General features: G+C 39.5%; 4 protein-coding genes and 1 pseudogene across 4 annotated transcripts; all 5 read left to right on the top strand.

Annotated features, from left to right (window-relative positions):
- Window positions 1–663: 663 nt before the first annotated feature.
- Window positions 664–2867, top strand: LOC133739600 (probable UDP-glucosyl transferase 73B6). Its single transcript, XM_062167385.1, has one exon. The coding sequence runs from the start codon at window positions 866–868 to the stop codon at window positions 2309–2311; it is 1446 nt and encodes a 481-aa protein (XP_062023369.1). The 5' UTR covers window positions 664–865; the 3' UTR covers window positions 2312–2867.
- A 6094-nt stretch (window positions 2868–8961) lies between these two features.
- On the top strand, window positions 8962–11275 carry LOC133740046 (UDP-glucose flavonoid 3-O-glucosyltransferase 7-like). The gene has a single exon (XM_062167876.1). It carries the CDS (start codon window positions 9312–9314, stop codon window positions 10779–10781), a length of 1470 nt encoding a protein of 489 aa, XP_062023860.1. The 5' UTR covers window positions 8962–9311; the 3' UTR covers window positions 10782–11275.
- A 544-nt stretch (window positions 11276–11819) lies between these two features.
- Window positions 11820–14465, top strand: LOC133740045 (UDP-glucose flavonoid 3-O-glucosyltransferase 7-like). The gene has a single exon (XM_062167875.1). It carries the CDS (start codon window positions 11822–11824, stop codon window positions 13565–13567), a length of 1746 nt encoding a protein of 581 aa, XP_062023859.1. The 5' UTR covers window positions 11820–11821; the 3' UTR covers window positions 13568–14465.
- A 633-nt stretch (window positions 14466–15098) lies between these two features.
- Window positions 15099–17172, top strand: LOC133740047 (UDP-glucose flavonoid 3-O-glucosyltransferase 7-like). Its single transcript, XM_062167877.1, has one exon. The coding sequence runs from the start codon at window positions 15220–15222 to the stop codon at window positions 16669–16671; it is 1452 nt and encodes a 483-aa protein (XP_062023861.1). The 5' UTR covers window positions 15099–15219; the 3' UTR covers window positions 16672–17172.
- Window positions 17173–18652: 1480 nt separating this feature from the next.
- Window positions 18653–20539, top strand: LOC133741299 (UDP-glucose flavonoid 3-O-glucosyltransferase 7-like; annotated as a pseudogene).
- The last annotated feature ends 450 nt before the right edge of the window (window positions 20540–20989 follow it).

Raw genomic sequence — 20989 nt, 5'->3', positions numbered from 1 at the left:
CAAATTTGACAGAGAGAACTGGAATGTCAAATCCACGTTGGATTTGACAGATCGGTTGAAGGGTTTTCTCTTTCATTTCTTACCGTTAAAGCTCCACCCTCTCAAATGACCAATCCATTGGAGATGGTCTTATGGTGGCAATCTCAGTTTTGTTTGATACTTGCATCTTATGCGGGAAGCACGCTGAGAGGAGTTAACGGGAGTAGTAGTTAAGGTTTCAAAATTTGAAAAGAAAATTTTAAAAGAATTCAATATTAAATTTCCTAAGCTAATCAGAAAATCCATGTTACTAGTATTTGTTTAAAAAAAATAACTTTTTTGTGTCGATGTGGCAAATGCCACATAATTTTGTACTCACTTTTTGGTACTACTACTCAAAACTCTAACCTATGGTGCCGAAAATAACCTCTGTTTTTGGAAACATTCAAAAGTCAAAACTCTACAGTTCCGTTTTCCTTTCTTTTTTCTCGTCACATGCATTTGATTCGGAGAAAACATCCACTGTGATGACGTAAGCAGTGATGTCACATGAATTATATTATATACTTCCCGCAATTACGTGCGCGTTAAGGTTCAAGGGACTCCTCCGACACCATGTTGGACCGAGTGGTCCATTTGTTATTTTGTTTGACTATTGACGTTCCTCAATTCTTTGTATTAATTCAATTTTCCCTCCAGGTAATGGTTTTTGATTTTTTTTCAGAAGAGTAGACAATGAGTAGTAATGCCATTACCATATTAAACTATTACAGTAAAGTAGTGTGCAAGAAGAACATTTGTCTTCTTGATACCATTGATCCTACTATTTTCTATATATAAGTTAACCTCTTCACCTTCATCTTCATTCTAAGTTGTGAAATCTAAAATGGGTAGCGAAAGCCATGACTCTGTTCACATAATCTTGTTCCCTTTCATGGCTCACGGCCACATGATCCCAGTCTCCGACATGGCCAAGGTCTTTGCTTCACATGGCGTCAAGATCACCATAGTCACCACCCCTCAAAACGCCATCAGATTCGCCCAAACGACCCAATCGAGGAAACCCTCTTCTGGGTTTGACATACATGTCAAGGCCATCGAGTTCCCAAGTGAAGAGGCTGGTCTGCCGAAAGGTTTTGAGACTATTGACTCATTACCCCAGCCGGAATTAGTCAACAAGTTCTTCAAAGCCACACGCTTGCTTCAAGCACCGTTCGAGGAGGTTCTCAGGGAGTTCAAACCGACTTGCCTTGTAGCTGACATGTTCTTTCCTTGGGCTACTGAAGCCGCTGCGAAATTCGGTATTCCGAGGTTGGTTTTTCATGGGACTAGCTTCTTTTCTCTATGTGCTTTGGAGTGTGTGAGACTCTATGAGCCTTACAATACGGTTTCAGGTGAAACTGATCCTTTTGTGATCCCCGATTTGCCTGGTGGGTTTGAATTGACAAGATCCCAGCTGCCTGATTTTGTCAAGAACAATGTTTTAAATGACTTGACTCAGTTGCTGAAAGAGGCTATGGAATCGGAGTTGAAGAGCTATGGAGTTGTTGTTAACAGTTTCTATGAGCTCGAACCGGTTTATGCAGATTATTACAGAAATGGGTTGGGGAGAAAGGCATGGCATATAGGCCCGGTTTCTCTATGCAATAAAGAGACAGAGGAGAAAGTACAGAGAGGAAAAGGAGCGTCAATTGATGAGCATGAGTGTTTGAAATGGCTTGATTCAAAGAAACCAGATTCAGTTGTGTATGTCTGTTTTGGGAGTGTGGCCGATTTCAATACCACTCAGCTCAAGGAGATTGCTATGGCTCTAGAAGCTGCTGGGCAGGACTTCATTTGGGTAGTGAGGAAAGGCAAAGATGAGGTGGATCAGGATGAGTGGTTGCCTGAAGGATTTGAAGAGAGGATGGAAGGCAAGGGATTGATCATCAGAGGTTGGGCTCCTCAGGTTTTGATTATTGATCATCCAAGTGTTGGTGGGTTTGTGACTCATTGTGGGTGGAACTCCACATTGGAAGGAATTTCTGCAGGGCTTCCTATGGTGACATGGCCTCTGGCTGCTGAGCAATTTTACAATGAGAAATTGGTGACCCAATTGCTGAAGATTGGAGTTGGGGTTGGGGCTCAGAAATGGATCAGGCTTTTTGGGGATAGTGTGAAGAAGGAAGCTATTGTGAAAGCTGTGAGTCAGATCATGGTGGGTGAAGAAGCAGAGGTAAGGAGAAGCAGAGCTAGGGAGCTTGGAAAGCAAGCAAGGAGGGCTGTTGAAGAAGGAGGATCATCATACGAGGATTTTAATAAGCTAATTGAAGAATTGAAATCCCACAGTTAGGATAAAAAAGTCCAAGGACTTTTGCAGCAGTGTTTTTTTTTTTTTTTGGTACACTGGGAGCCAAAGGCCAAGATAGAAAAGCAAAACTGCTAGTTAGAGAATAAGTCATTTTTTTTTACTCAGCTCAATTTATGACACGAAAAAAAAAACTTTTCAGGTCACTTGTTTTCCTATGAGGATTCTGGGATGAGCATATATGATGCTTCAATAAGGTTGCAAACACCGTGCATCAGTTGAGATTGATATTGAACTTAGATTTTGATAGGAGATGAGACCATTTGTTAGAGCTGGTTTCATATTTGCATGAAGCATGAAGAGTTGTGTCGTACAAATTGCGGAGGAGAGAGGCACTGTAATAAAAACAAGATGGCAAAGTTACCAACTAGGAGTTTGACCCAAAAAAGGGTTTACCAACTAGGAGGGCCACAACATCATGAAACTAGAGCGGGCCACGAACAACCTTCACTATGCCGAACTATGTGTGTACTACTCGGATTGATGCTACTTCACTTGCCCATTCGAACGGAGGCAATAGACTAGCTGTGACGAAATTAAACTCGTGATTTTAAATTATTTTATTATTATTTATAATTGAAAAATTGTTTTTTTTTTTTATTATTTTTTTTTTTTTAAAACCCCACCCCATTCCCACCCTTAATGGGGCTTGAACTCTTGACCTCTTATAATTTGTTTTATTTAATCATGTGACAAATTAAAAACTCTTTTCATAATTTAAGAATTTAATTTTTTTCACCCCATTAAAAAATTAGAATTTGGTTTTTCTAATATTTTTAGTTTCCTTTAACAAGTATAATTATTTAGCAAAAAAGTTATGTCATATGTAGTGATATATAGACATTTGATGCTCTCTCCAAAACCTACCCGCCCCAATGTCGGGGTAATCTCATGGAGGCCGACGCCGGCCTCTTCTCTAAGGGGAGTTCTTCTCTCCACGTTTTATGGTTTTTCAGCCCTCCAACGTCTTCTTTTTTTGGTGAACTCCCAACCACATCAACCTCTCTGTCGAACTAAATCGCTCGACCAAGATCTCTGGTTTACTTAGAGAGAATTTGAAAGGAAACCCGCCTCCGATGTTGGGGCGGTGTGGCCTTCACTGGGAAGGATCTTCGTGTCGGGTCCGACCATGACGAGGGCAGCTCAAGGATGATTGGTTGAAATTGCAGGTGATGAGCAGATCTGAAGTAGAAGCGGTGGTGCGATATCGTGGCGCGGTGATCGGATTTGTGTCGAAGTTGCTGGAGTTCGGACTCCGATTTGTAGAGGCGGCTGTCAGGAAGGCACTATCGATCCAGACCACACTAGTATTGCTGTCTATATGAGGTCGAGGGTTTTGGGACTTGGTTTGTAGCAGGTCAGGGCAGCTTTTGAGGGAAAATCGGTGCCGGTTTTGAAGCGATTCGGTGGCTATTGCTATTGCATGATGATGCTGAGTGTGTGGCAGAACTACATACCCTGCCACGCCGATGTTGCGATGATGCATGGGGGGGGGGGGTGCCCAGAGAATTTTGGGTGCCCAGAAAGCTTTGGAGGCCCAATATAAGGCCCAAATTTGTTTGGGTGCCGAAGGCAAGTGGACTTTGGGTGCCCAAATCAGTTTTGAGTACCTTTTGAACTTGGGCTATTTTGTGGACCCAATTGAGGGACTCTAATTCTCTGGGGTTTCGTATTTGGGATCCTGGAGGTTTGTTTCAACAAAATACACTACTGTTTGGCATCTATGGTACTAGCGAATCTTCTGGAGTAGTACTGAAGGAGGATTCAAGCTATTCTGTAATGGCAGAGCATTGTATGTTCAATGAGTGTATCTATCTCTATGTTCCACTGTGGGTACCATCACATCTTCTTGTTCTGTCTGTAGATGGCAGTGAAAGGGTATGTAATGACCACTCTGGCTTGAGGCTAGCACAAATTTCTTGTCGTTTGATAATACTCCAACATTGTTATCTGGATATGTTACAATATGAGTGTAATCAACTCTATTGAGTTTTTTGTTATATGAAGATAAGTTCTTTATAAAAAAATGTGGTGATAAATATTTTATTTGACTATTTTCAGAAAAATAGTGTGACTAAATAGGTGGAATTCTGAAGAATTAAACAAATAGATCACATATTTAACTCTCATTGTAATGAGATCTGCACTTAGCCACCTAGAAAAAGGGAGGAGAAAGATCTTCTGATACATGGGTTTAATCAAAGATGAAAATCAATATGTTGCACAAACAAATACGCTGATGAATAATCAGTTTAAAGAGTCATGAACAACATTTCTAGTCTAGAAGAGGACCTATACTGAAACCCTAGGTTTTGTGTAGGAGTCGGCGGCGGCTTAGCGGTTCCTCCGGCTGCGAATATGACACTCCGACATTGAGCTTTCAGACAACAGCAATGTGTTTAGCGGCAATGTCGGTGGTTGGTGTTGAATTCAGCCTTTGGTTTCGGGTTCGGATCCTATGATTAGGTGAGAAGGCGAAGTCGACGCTTGTTGGGGAGATCTGGTCTTCAGGCAGTTGCAAGATCAATGATGCTTGCTTGGGGTTTTGGAGGAGCTGATCGTGAAGCCTAGTAGGTGCTCGAAGGCTGTCTAGGTTTCGTAGCGAATTGGATCTTCAGCTGTGGGTTTTCCATGTCAGACTCTAGTCTTTCAAGGTGGTAGGGTAGGTCATAAACCTCCGGTGCTTTTGGTGACTAGATTGAGCCTAAGTTAGGTTCCGATCTAATTTTTCCAATGGTTGAAGGTCGAGGTTGTCCGATGGAATGGCAGCAACAGCTTACTCGTTTGGTGTGGTAGCAGTGCCTCCGGAAAGCTTACTAGGGTTTCGGTGATTGATGACCTAGGTTGTAGGGTGAGGGAAGTGAGTGTGAGCTGGGACTATGGCTTCAGCCCATTTTCTCTCCTCTATCTGGCTTAGGTTGGATGTTGGGCGGGTCTCTTGATGGGCCTGTTGTGGGCTGAACTCAATATGACCCTAATTTGAGGTTGTTCTTTGTTTTGACTGGTGGATGGGTACACCAAGATGGTCTCTAGGCCCTAAGCTAATCAAGGCAGATGCGAAGAGTTAGGGTTGTGTTTTGGAATAAACTCAGTTGTTAGTGGTTTTTCTTTGCAGTTTCGTTTTGGTTTTAGGTTTTTTTTTTTTTTTTTTTTTTTTGCATTTCCTTTTGGATTGTAGTATGAATAATTGAGCAGTGATTGTAATGTGAGGAGTCTTTGGACTTCCTCTCGAATGACTTGGTACGGTTGTTTGATTTTTATCAATAGAATCTATCCGTTCCCCTAAAAAAAAAAAAATACACCGATGAATAAAGAAAGGAAGCTACCATCAAGATAGGGGTCATCATGGGCCGGCCCTACCCTAAATTTTAGGGCTTAGGGTCGGGCCGGGCCGGGCCTAGTCAAAGTCAACAAAATTTAGGGCCGGGTAGGGTCGGGCCAGGGCTTAAATATGCTAACCCTTACCCGCCCGAAAAGCCCGATCCGTTAGGGCCGGGTCGGGCCGCCCTCAAATATGGCCAAATAGGGCCGAAATGGGCCAAAAAAGGGCCTTATTTTGTTTAACAAAAAAAAACATTATTTTTTTCTTCTCAAAATATGGCTTAATGGTATATATTGGTAATAAAAGACTCATTGTTTTTTATTGAACATATTTAATACACACACCGAAGGTGGAAGTCACTGAAATTTTTACCACTACCATATATTCATATACGGACGACATCCAACGGTGCATTTTAAAAAATTCCATTTCGTCCCCCATTTTGCTCATGGAGGATAACAAGCCTAATAAACGAGTTATACTACATTAATAGGCATATAAGGATTATGTGCGATCCAAAAATTTTGAAATGGAAATCGACCAATCTGAAAATTCTCATATGTTTATACAACATTGATAGGTATTGTGTAAAAAACTTAGGCCGATCTGCCATGAATAAGGAGCCCAACGTAGCGGTCAACGCTTTGCACAAGCAAACTTCCCTAAGGGGAGCGGCACCATGCGCGGACAAACGTTGTGGAATTTTGACATCCGTAAGTAGACCCCCTACTCATGAGAGTGTGGGAGCTGAAAGATCGAAAAAAGTGAATTGCCAAGGACCGGTTAAGAGCATATTTGTTTTATGTTCTATTTAGGGTATTGAGTTGACCGGGTAGATCGAGGTCCAACCGAATGCGGAAATTGTTGAAATTTCTACCACTAACATATATTCATATGCAAACAAAATCCAGCGGTTCATTTAAAAAAATTCCATTTCGTCCCCCATTTTGCTCATGGAGGGTAACAAACCTAATAAACTAGTTATACTACATTACAAGACATATAAGGATTATGTGCGATCCAAAAAATTTGAAATGAAAATCGATCAATCGGAAAATTCTCATGTTTATACAATAGTGATAGGTATTGTGTAAAGAAATTAGGCCGATCCGCCGTGAATAAGGCACCTAACGGAGCGGTCAACGCTTTGCACAAGCAAATTTCCCTAAGGGGAGCGGCACCATGCGCGGACAAACGTTGCGGAATTTTGACATCCATAAGTAGACCCCCTACCCATGAGAGTGTGGGATCTGAAAGATCGAAAAAAGTGAATTGCCAAGGACCGGCTAAGAGCATATTTGTTTTATGTTCTATTTAGGGTATTGAGTTGACCGGGTAGATCGAGGTCCAACCGAATGTGGAAATTGTTGAAATTTCTACCACTAACATATATTCATATGAAAACAACATCCAGCGGTTCATTTTAAAAAATTCCATTTCGTCCCTCATTTTGCTCATGGAGGGTAACAAGCCTAATAAACTAGTTATACTACATTAATAGGCATATAAGGATTATGTGCGATCCAAAAATTTTGAAATGAAAATCGATCAATTGGAAAATTCTTATATGTTTATACAATAGTGATAGGTATTGTGTAAAGAAATTAGGCCGATCCGCCGTGAATAAGGCACTTAACGGAGCGGTCAACGCTTTGCACAAGCAAACTTCCCTAAGGGGAGCGGCACCATGCGTGGACAAACGTTGCGGAATTTTGACATCCATAAGTAGACCCCCTACCCATGAGAGTGTGGGAGCTGAAAGATCGAAAAAAGTGAATTGCCAAGGACCGGTTAAGAGCATATTTGTTTTATGTTCTATTTAGGGTATTGAGTTGACCGGGTAGATCGAGGTCCAAACGAAGGCGGAAATTGCTGAAATTTCTACCACTAACATATATTCATATGCAAATAACATCCAGCGGTGCATTTTAAAAAATTCCATTTCGTCCCCCATTTTGCTCATTAAGAAGTTAACATTACATTAGTAAAATGGTTTCAACTCGACCAATTGATTATTTTTAGTTATGTTGATTACTTGATTTATTTCAAAATTGGTATTACATGAATATATTGTCCAATTTGAAATAATAGTTTTGTAATTATTACAGTTAATTAGTTAACAGTAATTATTGGTAAATATTAAAATACCCATAAGATTATATTAAAACGGCGGCGTTTTTGCCGAATTAACGGTTATTCGGTTAATTCTTTAAAAAAAATTATTTTTTTCTTCTCAAAATATGGCTCAATTTAAAAGACTCATTTCCTAATATGGCAAATTGAAATAATTTTCTACACTTCCATAGTTTTATACATATAACACATGTAATAGAAAATAACAAAAATAAAATATAAATTTTAGGGCCGGGTTAGGGCCGGGCCGGGCCTAGCCCTTACGGGCTCAATCGGGCTGGGCCGTAGGGTAGGGCCGGACTTTATTTGTGTGACCCATACCCTACCCTAAATAAAAAAGGGTCGGGCCGGCCCGCCCTAATGGAAGGGCCGGGCCGGGCTTTGGCCCTATGGGCCGGGCGGGCTTAGGGCCCAAGGGCCATATGATGAGGCCTACATCAAGAGATCTCGATGACGCCTTTAACCGGTAGATTTGAGAAGGAAAGACTCTTATCCAAATAGATCAATGTAGATAGGCTAGGGAAGGGCCAATTCTGGGCCAAGATGGGATATGTATGGGCAACCCAATGGGGACACTCTTATGCCAACAGACTATTCATCGGCTATTAATTGGAGACTATTGCCTACATAATTGTCATTGATGAAGGTAAAACTATTTATGGGAGAGTTCTATCAACAAAAGAGTGGTGGGAAATGTAAGATCATTTTATGGGAGGCTTTTGACAACGTTTAGTTAGTTTGTAAAAGTGTTTGATCAAATGTTTGGTTGGCAAATATACATGCATTTTTATTTTGATTGAAAATTTTCATAGATGGTCTACTCATGGAAGCCCAAAATTTTAATGATCAATTTACCGACATGTGATCGAAAAATGAGTCATACCAGTATTCCATTAACTAAATAACTCTTATCGATTATGAAAGAGCCCACCATATATATAACATTTCCACAAAGAGATACTTTTATTTATTATTATTATTTTATTTTTAAGAGATCACTTGTGAGATCCACTTTTCAATCATATTTCGGAGAACCAGCTGGCAAATTTTTTGTTTCCACGCTTTTACGAATGGTCCTCAAACAAACGAACATAGTCTTGGCTAGTGCAGGTGCAGTGCAACATGTTGAGGATAAAGTTCACAACAATGGCAAAACCTTGCACAGCATATTTTGGTCCAATGTGTACATGTTAGATGGAGTCAAAATAAGATAACTCTGATGTTAAAAATAAGATAACTCTGATGTTAACTCTGATGGTCCAATGGCAAAACCTTGAGTTAAAAATGTTTTATGTTCGTCTATTACTCAATGATTTTCAGCTTTCCAACGGTATATTGCAGTCCTAAACTTGTTTCTGTTCGTAGACAACAAAACATAAGAACAAAGCCTTGGCTCCAAAAGCTGCTGTCTTACCAAACCGAATCATTCGTTGTTATAATCTCTCTTTCTGATCGATCATTTATACTTCATCATCATTATCATTCTGTGTACCTGCATTCCAAAAGCTACTGCAACCCTAGAAACTCCCCATGGAAACTAAATCCCATCAGCAGCTTCACATTTTCTTCTTTCCTTTTATGGCTCAAGGACACAGCGTACCTGCCATAGAGATAGCCAAACAATTTGCGTCTTACTCAGTAAAATGCACCATAATAACCACGCCTCTCAATGCACCACAATTTTCCAAAGCGACCCAAAGAAGGAAAATATTGGGGTTTGATTATGAAATCGAACTTCTACTCCTGAAGTTCCCCTCTGTTGAGGCTGGGTTGCCACAAGAATGTGAGAGTTTTAGCTTGGCTACGACACAAGAGATGGAGCTAAAATTCTTCAAGGCCGTCACTTTGCTTCAACCACAACTTGAGCAGATTTTGGACCAACACCGTCCTCATTGTCTCGTTGCTGATGCCTTGTTTCCTTGGGCTACAAATGTTGCTGCAAAATTTGGAATTCCAAGCCTTCTCTTTCATGGAACCGGTTTTTTCTCCTTGTGTGCTTCAATGAGTATGATAATACATCAACCTCACTTGAAGTTGTCATCTGATTCAGAGTCTTTTTCCATTCCTAATTTCCCATTTGAGATGAAGATGACAGGAAGCCAAATACCAGCTTATTTAAAGCTGAATATTGAAAATGAATTCACCAAGTTGTTTAAATTATCCAAGGACGCTGAGGAAAGGAGCTATGGGGTTATTGTTAACAGCTTCTATGAACTTGAACCAGATTATGCAGATCACTATAGGAAGATGTTTGGGAGGAAGACATGGCATATAGGCCCGGTGTCACTGTACAACAAGGCAGCCGAAGATAAAGTAGAGAGGGGATGCATGGAAAGTTCCATTGAGGAAGTGCACCAGTGCTTATATTGGCTTAATTCTAAGAAACCCAAGACAGTTGTTTATGCATGTTTTGGAAGCCTGACCAATTTCAGTGATTCTCAGCTTCTGGAAATTGCAGTGGGGCTAGAGGCTAGCGGGCAAGAGTTCATTTGGGTTGTGAAGAAAGAAGAGAAAGATAAAGAAGAGTGGTTGCCTGAAGGGTTTGAGCAGAGAATGGAAGGTAAGGGACTCATTATAAGAGGCTGGGCTCCCCAAGTGCTGATTCTTGAGCATGAAGCAGTTGGAGGCTTTGTGACTCATTGTGGGTGGAACTCAATCCTTGAAGGAGTGTCTGTTGGTGTGCCAATGATCACATGGCCAGTCTCGGCTGAGCAGATTTTTAATGAAAAGTTGGTGACTGAGATACTTAGAACTGGTGTTGCTGTTGGTGCTCAGCAATGGGGTACAGTTGCAGATGAAAGTGTGAAGATGGAGGCTAGTGTAAAGAGGGAGGCAATAGAAGAGGCTGTGAGTCAAATGATGGTGGGGGATGAAGCATTGGCAATGAGAAGCAGAGCTAAAGAGCTAGGAAAGATGGCAAGGAGGGCAGTTGAAGAAGGCGGTTCATCATTCAAGGATTTAAGTGCTCTAATTTCTGAGTTGAGGTCCCTTTCGTCTTGATTCTTTTAAAGCTTTGCAAAAGCTTCAAGAGGAAATTCTCCACTACTAATTTAAATCAGGAGCACCTACAGGCGTTCAAATGTTGTAGCAAGTACTAAGCCAAAGAAATGTAATGGAATGAAATGGTTGTAATAGACTAATAGGTTGCAGAAGACTCTATGAAACGAAATGGTTGTACCATTGTACCAAGTGAAAAGCATTGCAATGGAATGACGAATGGTTAACAGAAGAGTCTATGGAATTATCATTGGAGAAATCTAGTTCTCATTGTTTGGAGGAAATAGGTTGCAGAAAATATAACATAAGGAAGCCAAACCTCTCTTCCTCTCTTTTCATCGGAAACAATATAGGTAGGGGTCAGATTGAACTTGGATATACCTGAAGACTGAGCAGTCCCAAACCAGATGAAGATTACTGCAATATCTACTTAGTGTGCAGCAAATAATGGCTGAAGAGCTTTGGTACTATATCAACAGTGGCTCACTCCACAAAGCCTGAAAACAAATGTATATATAATTAAAATCCACATATGAAATCCACCTCTCAGAGACAGCAAAACGCAAACATACTTATCAGTTTGAAATTTTCAGTCTTTATTTGTAAACTCTTAACATACTGGGCTGTTGTTGAATGACTTCATGCTGAACATTACCATTTTTGTTTGTTTTTAATGTTTTTTTATTTAATTTTTTATTTTTATATAATTTTCAAATGACAAAGATGCATCAATCCCAACCTAGACTTATCAAGTTCGATCTGTGCTAACAACTGAAGAAGTAGCACTTGTTGTGATTTGCAAATTGCAAATTGGCCTACAGAACAATAACAATGTCCATTTTGCCAACAGAAATACGACTACTAGTTGACAGACAACAATATTGGACAAATATTGTCGACGTATATCAATATTGGAGATAACAGAGCTAGTATCATTCTATGTTAGATCCATTCTATGCACAAATATTAGACGAACTGTAATGCCAACAATTGCAAGAGACATATAATCAAAGACAGAACCTGCCGATCATCATACCTTAAAGATGCGATTGTGCTCATCACCCAACAATATTTCATCTATATATATATATATATATATATATATATTGCAGTCCAAACTTGTTTCAGTTCGTACCAAACAACATAGTCTTGCCACCCAAGTTTTGTCTTGCAATTCTCTTTTTATGCTAGTGAAGTCAATGCCTGATATTATTAATACCCAGTCTATCCGTGTGTTGTCTCTCATTTCAATTTCTACTTCTTTACCATCTTCATTATTGTGTTTTCTGTGTGCATATTGCATAACAGCTATTCTCTTGCAAGTGCCCATGGAAACTAGAACTGATCACCAGCTTCACATTTTCTTCCTTCCATATATGGCTTCAGGCCACACTTTACCCCTCATGGACATAGCCAAACTATTTGCTTCACGTGGTGTAAAAGCCACCATAATAACCACCACTGTCAATGCAACAATTCTATCCAAACCAATACAAACAAGCAAAAATTTGGGTTTTGAAATTGAACTTCTTGTCTTCAAATTCCCATCTGCTGAAGTAGGGTTGCCTGACGGAATTGAAACCTCTAGCTCAGCAACAACCCAAGAGATGAAGGAAAAGTTTTATAAAGCTATGAATCTGATTGAACCAAAGGTAGAGCAGATTTTAGACCAACATCGCCCTGACTTCCTTATTGCAGACTCTCTGTTTCATTGGGCTACTGATGTTGCTGCCAAGTTTGGGATTCCAAGGCTCATCTTCCATGGAACTGGTTTTTTCCCCATGTGTGCTTCAATGAGTGTGATGGAGTACCAACCTCAGTTGAAGGTTTCATCTGATTCAGAATCTTTTGTCATTCCTAATCTCCCAGATGAGATCACAACGACCAGAAACGAAATACCATCTTTTCTTAAAGCAGATGGCAAGACAGAATTCATCAAGTTGGTAAAAGCATCCAGAGAAGCTGAGAAGAAGAGCTATGGGATTATTGTTAACAGCTTCTATGAACTTGAACCGGATTATGCAGATCACTATAGGAAGGTGTTGGGGAATAAATCATGGCATGTCGGCCCCGTTTCCTTATGCAACAAGGTAGAGAAAGATAAATCAGAGAGGGGAAGGGGAGGCTCTGTTGATGGAGTACACGAGTGCTTGAACTGGCTTAATTCTAAGACACCCAATTCAGTTGTATATATATGTTTTGGAAGCCTGACCAATTTCGGTGATTGTCAGCTCCTAGAAATTGCCTTGGCTCTAGAGGCTTCTCAGCAGCAATTCATTTGGGTTGTGAAGAAAGAAAAGAATGATAAAGAAATGTGGGTGCCTGAAGGGTTTGAGCAGAGAATGGAAGGTAATGGATTGATTGTAAGAGGTTGGGCTCCCCAACTACTCATTCTTGAGCATGAGGCAGTTGGGGCCTTCGTGACTCATTGTGGGTGGAATTCTATCCTTGAAGGTGTCTCCGCTGGGGTGCCAATGATCACGTGGCCAGTGTCTGCAGAGCAGTTTTACAATGAGAAGTTGGTTACTCAGTTACTTGGGATTGGGGTTGCTGTTGGTGCTGAAAAGTGGGCTGCAGTTGAGGATGATAATGTGAAGAGTGAAGCCAGTGTGAAGAGGGAGGCCATAGAGAAGGCTGTGACGGAAATCATGATGGGTGATGAAGCAGAGGGAATGAGAAACAGAGCTAAAGTGCTCCGAGAGATGGCAAGGAGGGCAGTTATAGAAGGCGGTTCATCATTCTCGGATTTAACAGCTCTAGTTGAAGAATTGAGGTCCTTTGGGTATTGATTCACTTAATGCTTACCCAATATGCCAACTTCTGCTGCTTTAAGAAGAACAGTTGCATTAACCATATAAGTTGTTGGCAACTTGTACAGCTACATGTAATTTCTTTTAGTTCATATCAATGGCAAAAGAAAAAGCATTATATTATTCCTCAAAATAAAAAAAAATGAACGCATTATGTTGCAACATGTTATAAATATATAATATCATCATTGTGACTTTTCCTTGTTTCCTTCGACTGGAACGATATTGCTTTCATTGTGATATGATCATTACATAAACGGATGCATGCAAGTGCCAAATAAACTTCCACCAAAAAGACAATCAGCAATATATTGCCAACTGAAGTAACATTAAGTACTACTTCCCACAGCTTATGTTTGAAAATTCATTGAAGAATTACCTTACCAAACAAAATCGTTGCCTTCTTCAAAGTTTATGTCCAAAATTTACTGATTAAACTATTGTATCCCATAGAAAACAGCAAGCCAACACATTATTTCTAGTCCTAATTGCCTTACCTCCCAATTAAAAAGCACTCTGTTATATAACCAGCTGTCTGTCAAGCCTGGCCAGTTGAGAAAATTCCTTCTCCATCATCACTAGTCTTTGAGAAAACAGTAAAGGCCATGTCAACATGGATAATCTGTATTGTATTTCTTAGTAATTTTCCATATAAGGAATAGGGTGAAATAATAACCAAATAGTTTGGAAGAAATAAATTAACATAAACCAGCATTTTCTCTTTATCTATTCATGGACAACAATACATGCAAGGGTCACTCAGTGAACTTAGCAAATACCTGGGACACTCAATAGACCTGAATCAGATGAAGATAACTGCAATAATCATGAATGAAGAGCTTTGGATCTTTATCATATCCCTGGCTCACTCCGCAAAAGCCTGAGGATAAATGAACAGAATTAAAATAGAAATATGTAATGAATCCCCAAACATACACCAAAACACAAACATACATATCACTTTCAAGTTTTAAGTCTTTATGCGTGATGCTTTTTCCAATTTAGGGCAAGATAGTTTGCAATCTTTTAACTGTTGTGATTGCTGTTGTTGGAAAAAAATTATTTCTGGCTGAACTCTACTACTTTTCTTCCAAATAAGTTTGATAATTTCTAAAGAAGAAGAAGAAGAAGAAGAAGAAGAAGAAGAAAATTCCATTTACAAAATGCGTACAATAACAATCTCCCAATTTACCAAATTTCTGGACAAAAACTCCTACACAATTGATATGACTCAATAGTAGCTGAAAGCACATGACAGTACATGTGAAGCATGCAACATGTCGATTATAAAAATATCACTGTCACACATATTGAGTCAAAAGCCATTGAATGCAAAAATATTATATATATCTATCTATAATGTGTACAGTGCAAGTGAATATTTAAACCAAGACAAAACCTTAAGATGTGATTTATGCTTAAGAATCACTCAATAATCTTCATCTAATCCAATAATCTATTGCAGCCAAATCTGAGTTAGTTCTACCCGACAACGCCAGTCTTACCAAGTCTCTGTCCAGCAATTTTCTTCTTAGCTAGGGACGTCTTTCCAGGTTATAAGCTCACATTTTCATTTCAACTTCTTCACCATAATCATTGTGTTTGCTGTGCAGAACAGCTACTATCTTGCAATGGAAACCAAACCTCATCCGCAGCTTCATATTTTCTTCCTTCCATTTATGGCTCAAGGCCACACTTTACCCATGATAGACATAGCCAAACTATTTGCTTCACGCAGTGTAAAATGCACCATAGTAACCACCCCTGCCAATGCACCAATCATCTCCAAAGCAATCCAAACTAGCAAAGGTTTCGGTTTTGAAATTGAAGTTGTTGTCATCAAATTCCCATCTACTGAAGTTGGGTTGCCTGAAGGAATTGAAAGTACTAAATTGGAGAAGACAGAAGAGATGAGGGAAAAGTTCATAAAAGCAATCACTCTGTTTGAACAACAGGTAGAGAAAATTCTAGACCAACATCATCCTCATTGCCTTGTTGCAGACTTTTTATTTCATTGGGCTACAGATGTTGCTGCAAAGTTTGGGATCCCAAGGTTCGTCTTTCATGGAGCTGGTTTTTTCGCCTTGTGTGGTCTAAAGAGTGTAATGCTGTACCAACCTCACATGAAGGTTTCATCAGATTCAGAATCTTTTGTTATTCCTAGTCTCCCAGATGAGATAATTATGACAAGAAACCAGCTAGCACCTTTTCTTACTCGAAATGGTAAGACAGAACTCATCAAGTTAATCAAAGCATCCAGAGAAGCTGAGGAAAGGAGCTACGGGATTATTGTAAACAGCTACTATGAACTTGAACCTGATTATGCAGATCACTATAGGAAGGTGTTGGGGAAGAAGTTCTGGCATATCGGCCCAGTCTCTTTATGCAACAAGGTAGAAAAAGATAAATCAGAGAGGGGAAGGGAAGGTTCGGTTGATGAAGTACATGAGTGCTTGAACTGGCTTAATTCCAAGAAACCCAATTCGGTTGTTTATATATGTTTTGGAAGTATGACCAAATTCAGTGATTGTCAGCTCATAGAAATTGCCTTCGGTCTTGAGGCTTCTCAGCAGCAATTCATTTGGGTTGTGAATAAAGAAAATAATGATAAAGAAGAGTGGTTACCTGAAGGATTTAAGCAGAGAAATGAGGGTAAGGGACTGGTTATAAGAGGTTGGGCTCCCCAACTACTGATTCTTCAAAATGAAGCAGTTGGGGCCTTTGTCACTCATTGTGGGTGGAACTCAATCCTTGAAGGGGTGTCTTCTGGGGTTCCAATGATCACCTGGCCAGTGTCTGCAGACCAGTTTTTCAATGAGAAGTTGGTGACTCAGATACTTGGCATTGGGATTGCCATTGGTGCTCAAAAGTGGGAGGATGATAGTGTGCAGAGCGAAGCCAATGTGAAGAGGGAGGCTATAGAGAAGGCTGTGACTGAATTCATGGTGGGTAATGAACAAGAGGAAATGAGAAGCAAAGTGCTTGCGCTTGGACAGATGGCAAGGAGGGCAGTTGCAGAAGGTGGTTCATCGTACTCTGATTTAACTGCTCTAATTGAAGAGTTGTGGTTCCTCGTGTCTTGATTCTCTTGATGCAGCTAAATTGCCAACATTTTCAGCATTTCTATCTGTTGCAGGAAATCAAGATATTGTGTGCCTAGTCCAAATAGGTTTAGGATTACTTAGCTTGGCTGTAGTAGGGTTAGCAAATTCCTACTTGTACTCAAAAGATTTTGTACTTGTAATCCTCTATATATAGAGGCTCCTATTATCAATGAAAGCATCTCAATTTCCTCCCGAATTCTCTCTATAAAACACAATTTACTACTAACTTAAATTGTTGGCAGACCTACATATAAATTTGTAAAAGTTCCAATAATTTGCAAAAGAAAAATTAGCATTTGTTAACTAGAGAGTCCACAGGAGTCCTAAAGCAATGCTGAAGAACAGGAGACATTAATGCAATGATGATACACACTACTATATGACTGCATGCAAGTGTCGAATAAACACTAAAAGATGTGGAAATAAGTTTAAGCAACATAATGCCAGCTAATGTACTAAAAAGTCCCTATATGCTAAAGATTTTATTTGAAAATTCACTGATGTAATCACTTTACGAATCAGAAGGTTGTGTGCTTAGCCAAAAAAAATAAAATAAAGGCTTGTGTGTTTCATAGTTATGTTAAAAATTGATTGATTGAACTATTGTACCCCATAGGAAAGAGCAAGCCTACACATTCTATTATATACCAACTCGGTTGAGTCAAGCCTTACCTGTTCAATCCCTTCTCCATCATCACAAATCTTTCAGAAGCGACATGGAAAGCAAAACCAGACAGTCTCACATTTTGTTCTTCCCTTATATGGATCATGGTCATATGATGCTAACACTAGCCATCACTAAATAATTTGCTTGCAAACAGATCAATATAACCATTATTTCCACTCCTCAAAACATGGCCTTCTTCTCCAAAACAATTGAAAAAAAGCAACTTTCTGGTTTCATAATTGGAGTCCTCATTCTCAAAGTCATTTCTGTAGATGTCAGATTGCTAGAAGGGTGTCAGCGAAGAGCTATGCACAGAGTCTGAAGAGAAATGCAAATAGAATTAAAATAAAAGTTTTACTGAACTCCCCACCTCTCACACAGTCACACACATTTAAAAAAAAAAAAAAAAACATTTTTATCACTTTCAAATTCAAACTCCTCAACTGTGAATGCTTTTTTATTTCCAATAATAGCAAAAGAGAGTTTGCAATAATGCAATTTTAAATTGTCACAATAATAGATTTACTGTTCTTGTTACATTTTAAATTTCAAATGATATAGATGCATAAACTCCAACTAGATTTAAAATCAAGTTTGATGTTTCTAACAGGTGTAGTGACTATTTAGAAAATTTTCAATTACAAAAATGCCTATGATACCAGTCTCCCATTTTTGAAATTTCCTGGACAAAAACCAGTACACAACAGAAACAAAAAATAATCCATGAAATATTGTAGTCTAATCTATACACATTAAAGGTTCCATCAAAACAATCTAAACACAGAATAAGATGTGAAGTAGCTGCTTAAAGCACACGAGTTGTACTATGTGAAGTAGTGTAACATCTTAACAACAAAAGTAATGATATTCCTATGTCAGATGGAGTCAAAATCCATTCCATACAAAAATAGTGTTGTGTGTGTGTGTGTAAATATGTATATCTTTCATGTCAACATTTGCAGTAGCCTATGTAATCATAATCAAAGAAGAACCTGCCGACTTGTCTTGCCTTAATATTCTATGCTTATCAGTTATCAGTTACTTAATAATCTTCATATTTTCCAATGATCTATTGCAGTCCGAACTTGGTACAGTTCGTATGCAACAACATGGTCTTGCCAGCCAAGTCTCTATATATCTTCCAATGTTTTGGTTTTCACCAGGGAATTTGCTACCTTAATTATTTCATAAGCATCCAATTTTTCAATGTTTTAATTCCTCCTTTTCACTTCTACCTCTTCACCATCGTTGTAGTGTTTTCTTTGCAGAACAGCTACAATCTTGCAACTCTCCATGGAAACCAAAACTCATCATCAGCTTCACATTTTCTTCCTTCCATTTATGGCTCAGGGCCACATTTTGCCCCTCCTAGACATAGCAAAAGTAATTGCTTCATGTGGTGTAAAATCAACCATAATAACCACCCTTCTCAATGCACCAGGCTTCTCCAAACAAATCCAAACAAGCAAACATTTAGGTTTTGAAATTGAACCTGTTGTCATCAAATTTCCATCTGCTGAAGTTGGTTTGCCTGCAGGAATAGAAAGTACTCACTTGGCTACTACCCAAGAAATGAAGGAAAAGTTCTTCAAAAGCTATCACTCTGCTTGAACACCAGGTGGAGCAAATTTTAGAGCAATATCACCCCAACTGTCTCGTAGCAGACTCTTTATTTCATTGGGCGACAGTTGTTGCTGCCAAGTTTGGGATCCCAAGTCTCATCTTTCATGGAACTGGTTTTTTCCCCCTGTGTGCTTCAATGAGTGTGATGCTGTACCAACCTCACGTGAAGGTTTCATCTGATTCAGAACCTTTTGTAATTCCAAATCTCCCAGATGAGATCCAGACGACAAGAAACCAACTACCATCGTTTCTTAATCAAATGGTGAGACAGGACTCATCAAATTGGTCAAAGCATCAAGAGAGGCAGAGGAAAGGAGCTATGGGATTTTTGTTAACAGCTTCTATGAACTTGAACCAGATTATGTAGATCATTACAGGATGGTGTTTGGCAGGAAGTCATGGCACATTGGCCCAGCTTGTTGTAGGCAGAAAAAGATAAATCAGAGAGGGGAAGGGAAGGCTCTGTTGATGAAGTACATGAGTGCTTAAATTGGCTTAATTCTAAGAAAACCAATTCGGTTGTGTATATATGTTGGAAGTGTGACCAATTTCAGTGATTGTCAGCTGGTAGAAATTGCCTTGGGTCTTGGGGCTTCTCAGCAGGAATTCATTTGGGTTGTGAAGAAAGAAAAGAATGATGAAAATAAGTGGTTGCCTGAACAGTTTGAGCAGAGAATGCAAGGTAAGGGAGTGATTATAAGAGGTTGGGCTCCCCAACTACTGATTCTTGAACATGAAGCAGTTGGGGCCTTTCTCACGCATTGCGGGTGGAACTCTATCCTTGAAGGAGTCTCTGCTGGTGTACCAATGATAACGTGGCCGGTGTCTGCAGGGCAGTTTTACCATGAGAAGTTGGTGACTCAGATACTTGGAATTGGGGTGGGTTTCTGTTGGTGTTCAAAAGTGGCAACATTTGAGGATGACAGTCTGAAGAGTGAAGCCAGTGTGAAGAGGGATGACATAGAAAAGGCTGTGACTGAAATCATGGTGAGTGATAAAAAAGAGGAAATGAGAAGCAAAGTTTCTGCGCTCAGAGATATGGCAAGGAGGGCAGTTGAAGAAGGTGGTTCCTCATTCTCCCAATTAGCTACTCTTATTGAAGATTTGAGGTCCCTTCAGTCTTGAATCTCTTGAAGCAGCCACAGTTTTTCGCATTAAGAAGGAAAGGTTTCATCTACTACTAATCAAACTTAATGGCAGACCTACCGGCTACATGTATTTTGTAAAAGTTCAAACAAATCGAAACAGAGAAATCCTTGTGATACAACATGCGATATATCTAGTAGACCAATAAAGTCCTAATCCAATGCTGAAGAACAAGATGTATCAATGCCAAAGTAAATTTCACCAAAAGACAACAGCAACAAAGTGAGCAATATATATAATGTCAATTGAAATAAGAACAACTAGTATTTCCCAGAGATTTTGTTATAAAAAAATTTCTTGATGTAAGAACCGTAGCAGACAAAAAACAAACTCTATGTTCACAATTGACTGATTATACTATTGTATCCCATAGAAAACAGCAAGCCTAGTACCCAACACGTACATTGATTTATATACAAACTCTTTCAACTAGTTTATTGGGGAAAGGCTTACCGTTCAGTTTCTGTTTCGGAAATCGAAGTTCGTTCTAAAGAAGGACTGGTTATAAGGCGGCGGGCATCCCTGGCGGTTGGAGCCTTTTTGACCCATTGCGGATGGAACTCAAGCAGTGTCTGCCGGAGTTCCGGTGGCAACTTGGCATTCGGGTTGGTGTTGGAGTTTCAAATTCGGCTAGATATGGAGGGGAAGGAGTGAAGAGTAAAGCTAGAGTAATAAAGAAGGTGGTGAAATAGATTAGAAGAAGGGAGGAAATAGAAGCAGAGACGAATGGCAAGCACAGTGTGGAGAGTTGGCAAGAGGAAGAATTTGAATGACCTGATTGGAGATTTGGGTTGCATACATGTTGCTCCCAATCCTTCCCACTCGAACAAAATTTATGCATCTTACTTTAGAATATGTTGC

This window comes from Rosa rugosa, chromosome 3, assembly GCF_958449725.1.
Source record: "Rosa rugosa chromosome 3, drRosRugo1.1, whole genome shotgun sequence".
Lineage (NCBI taxonomy): Eukaryota > Viridiplantae > Streptophyta > Magnoliopsida > Rosales > Rosaceae > Rosa > Rosa rugosa.
The sequence above is the reverse complement of the archived record's forward strand: the minus strand, read 5'-3'. Positions and strand labels throughout refer to the sequence as shown.

Excerpts from the sequence above, each read along its gene's own strand:
- LOC133739600 (XM_062167385.1), top strand. The coding sequence starts at position 866 with ATGGGTAGCGAAAGCCATGACTCTGTTCACATAATCTTGTTCCCTTTC.
- LOC133740046 (XM_062167876.1), top strand. The coding sequence starts at position 9,312 with ATGGAAACTAAATCCCATCAGCAGCTTCACATTTTCTTCTTTCCTTTT.
- LOC133740045 (XM_062167875.1), top strand. The coding sequence starts at position 11,822 with ATGCGATTGTGCTCATCACCCAACAATATTTCATCTATATATATATAT.
- LOC133740047 (XM_062167877.1), top strand. The coding sequence starts at position 15,220 with ATGGAAACCAAACCTCATCCGCAGCTTCATATTTTCTTCCTTCCATTT.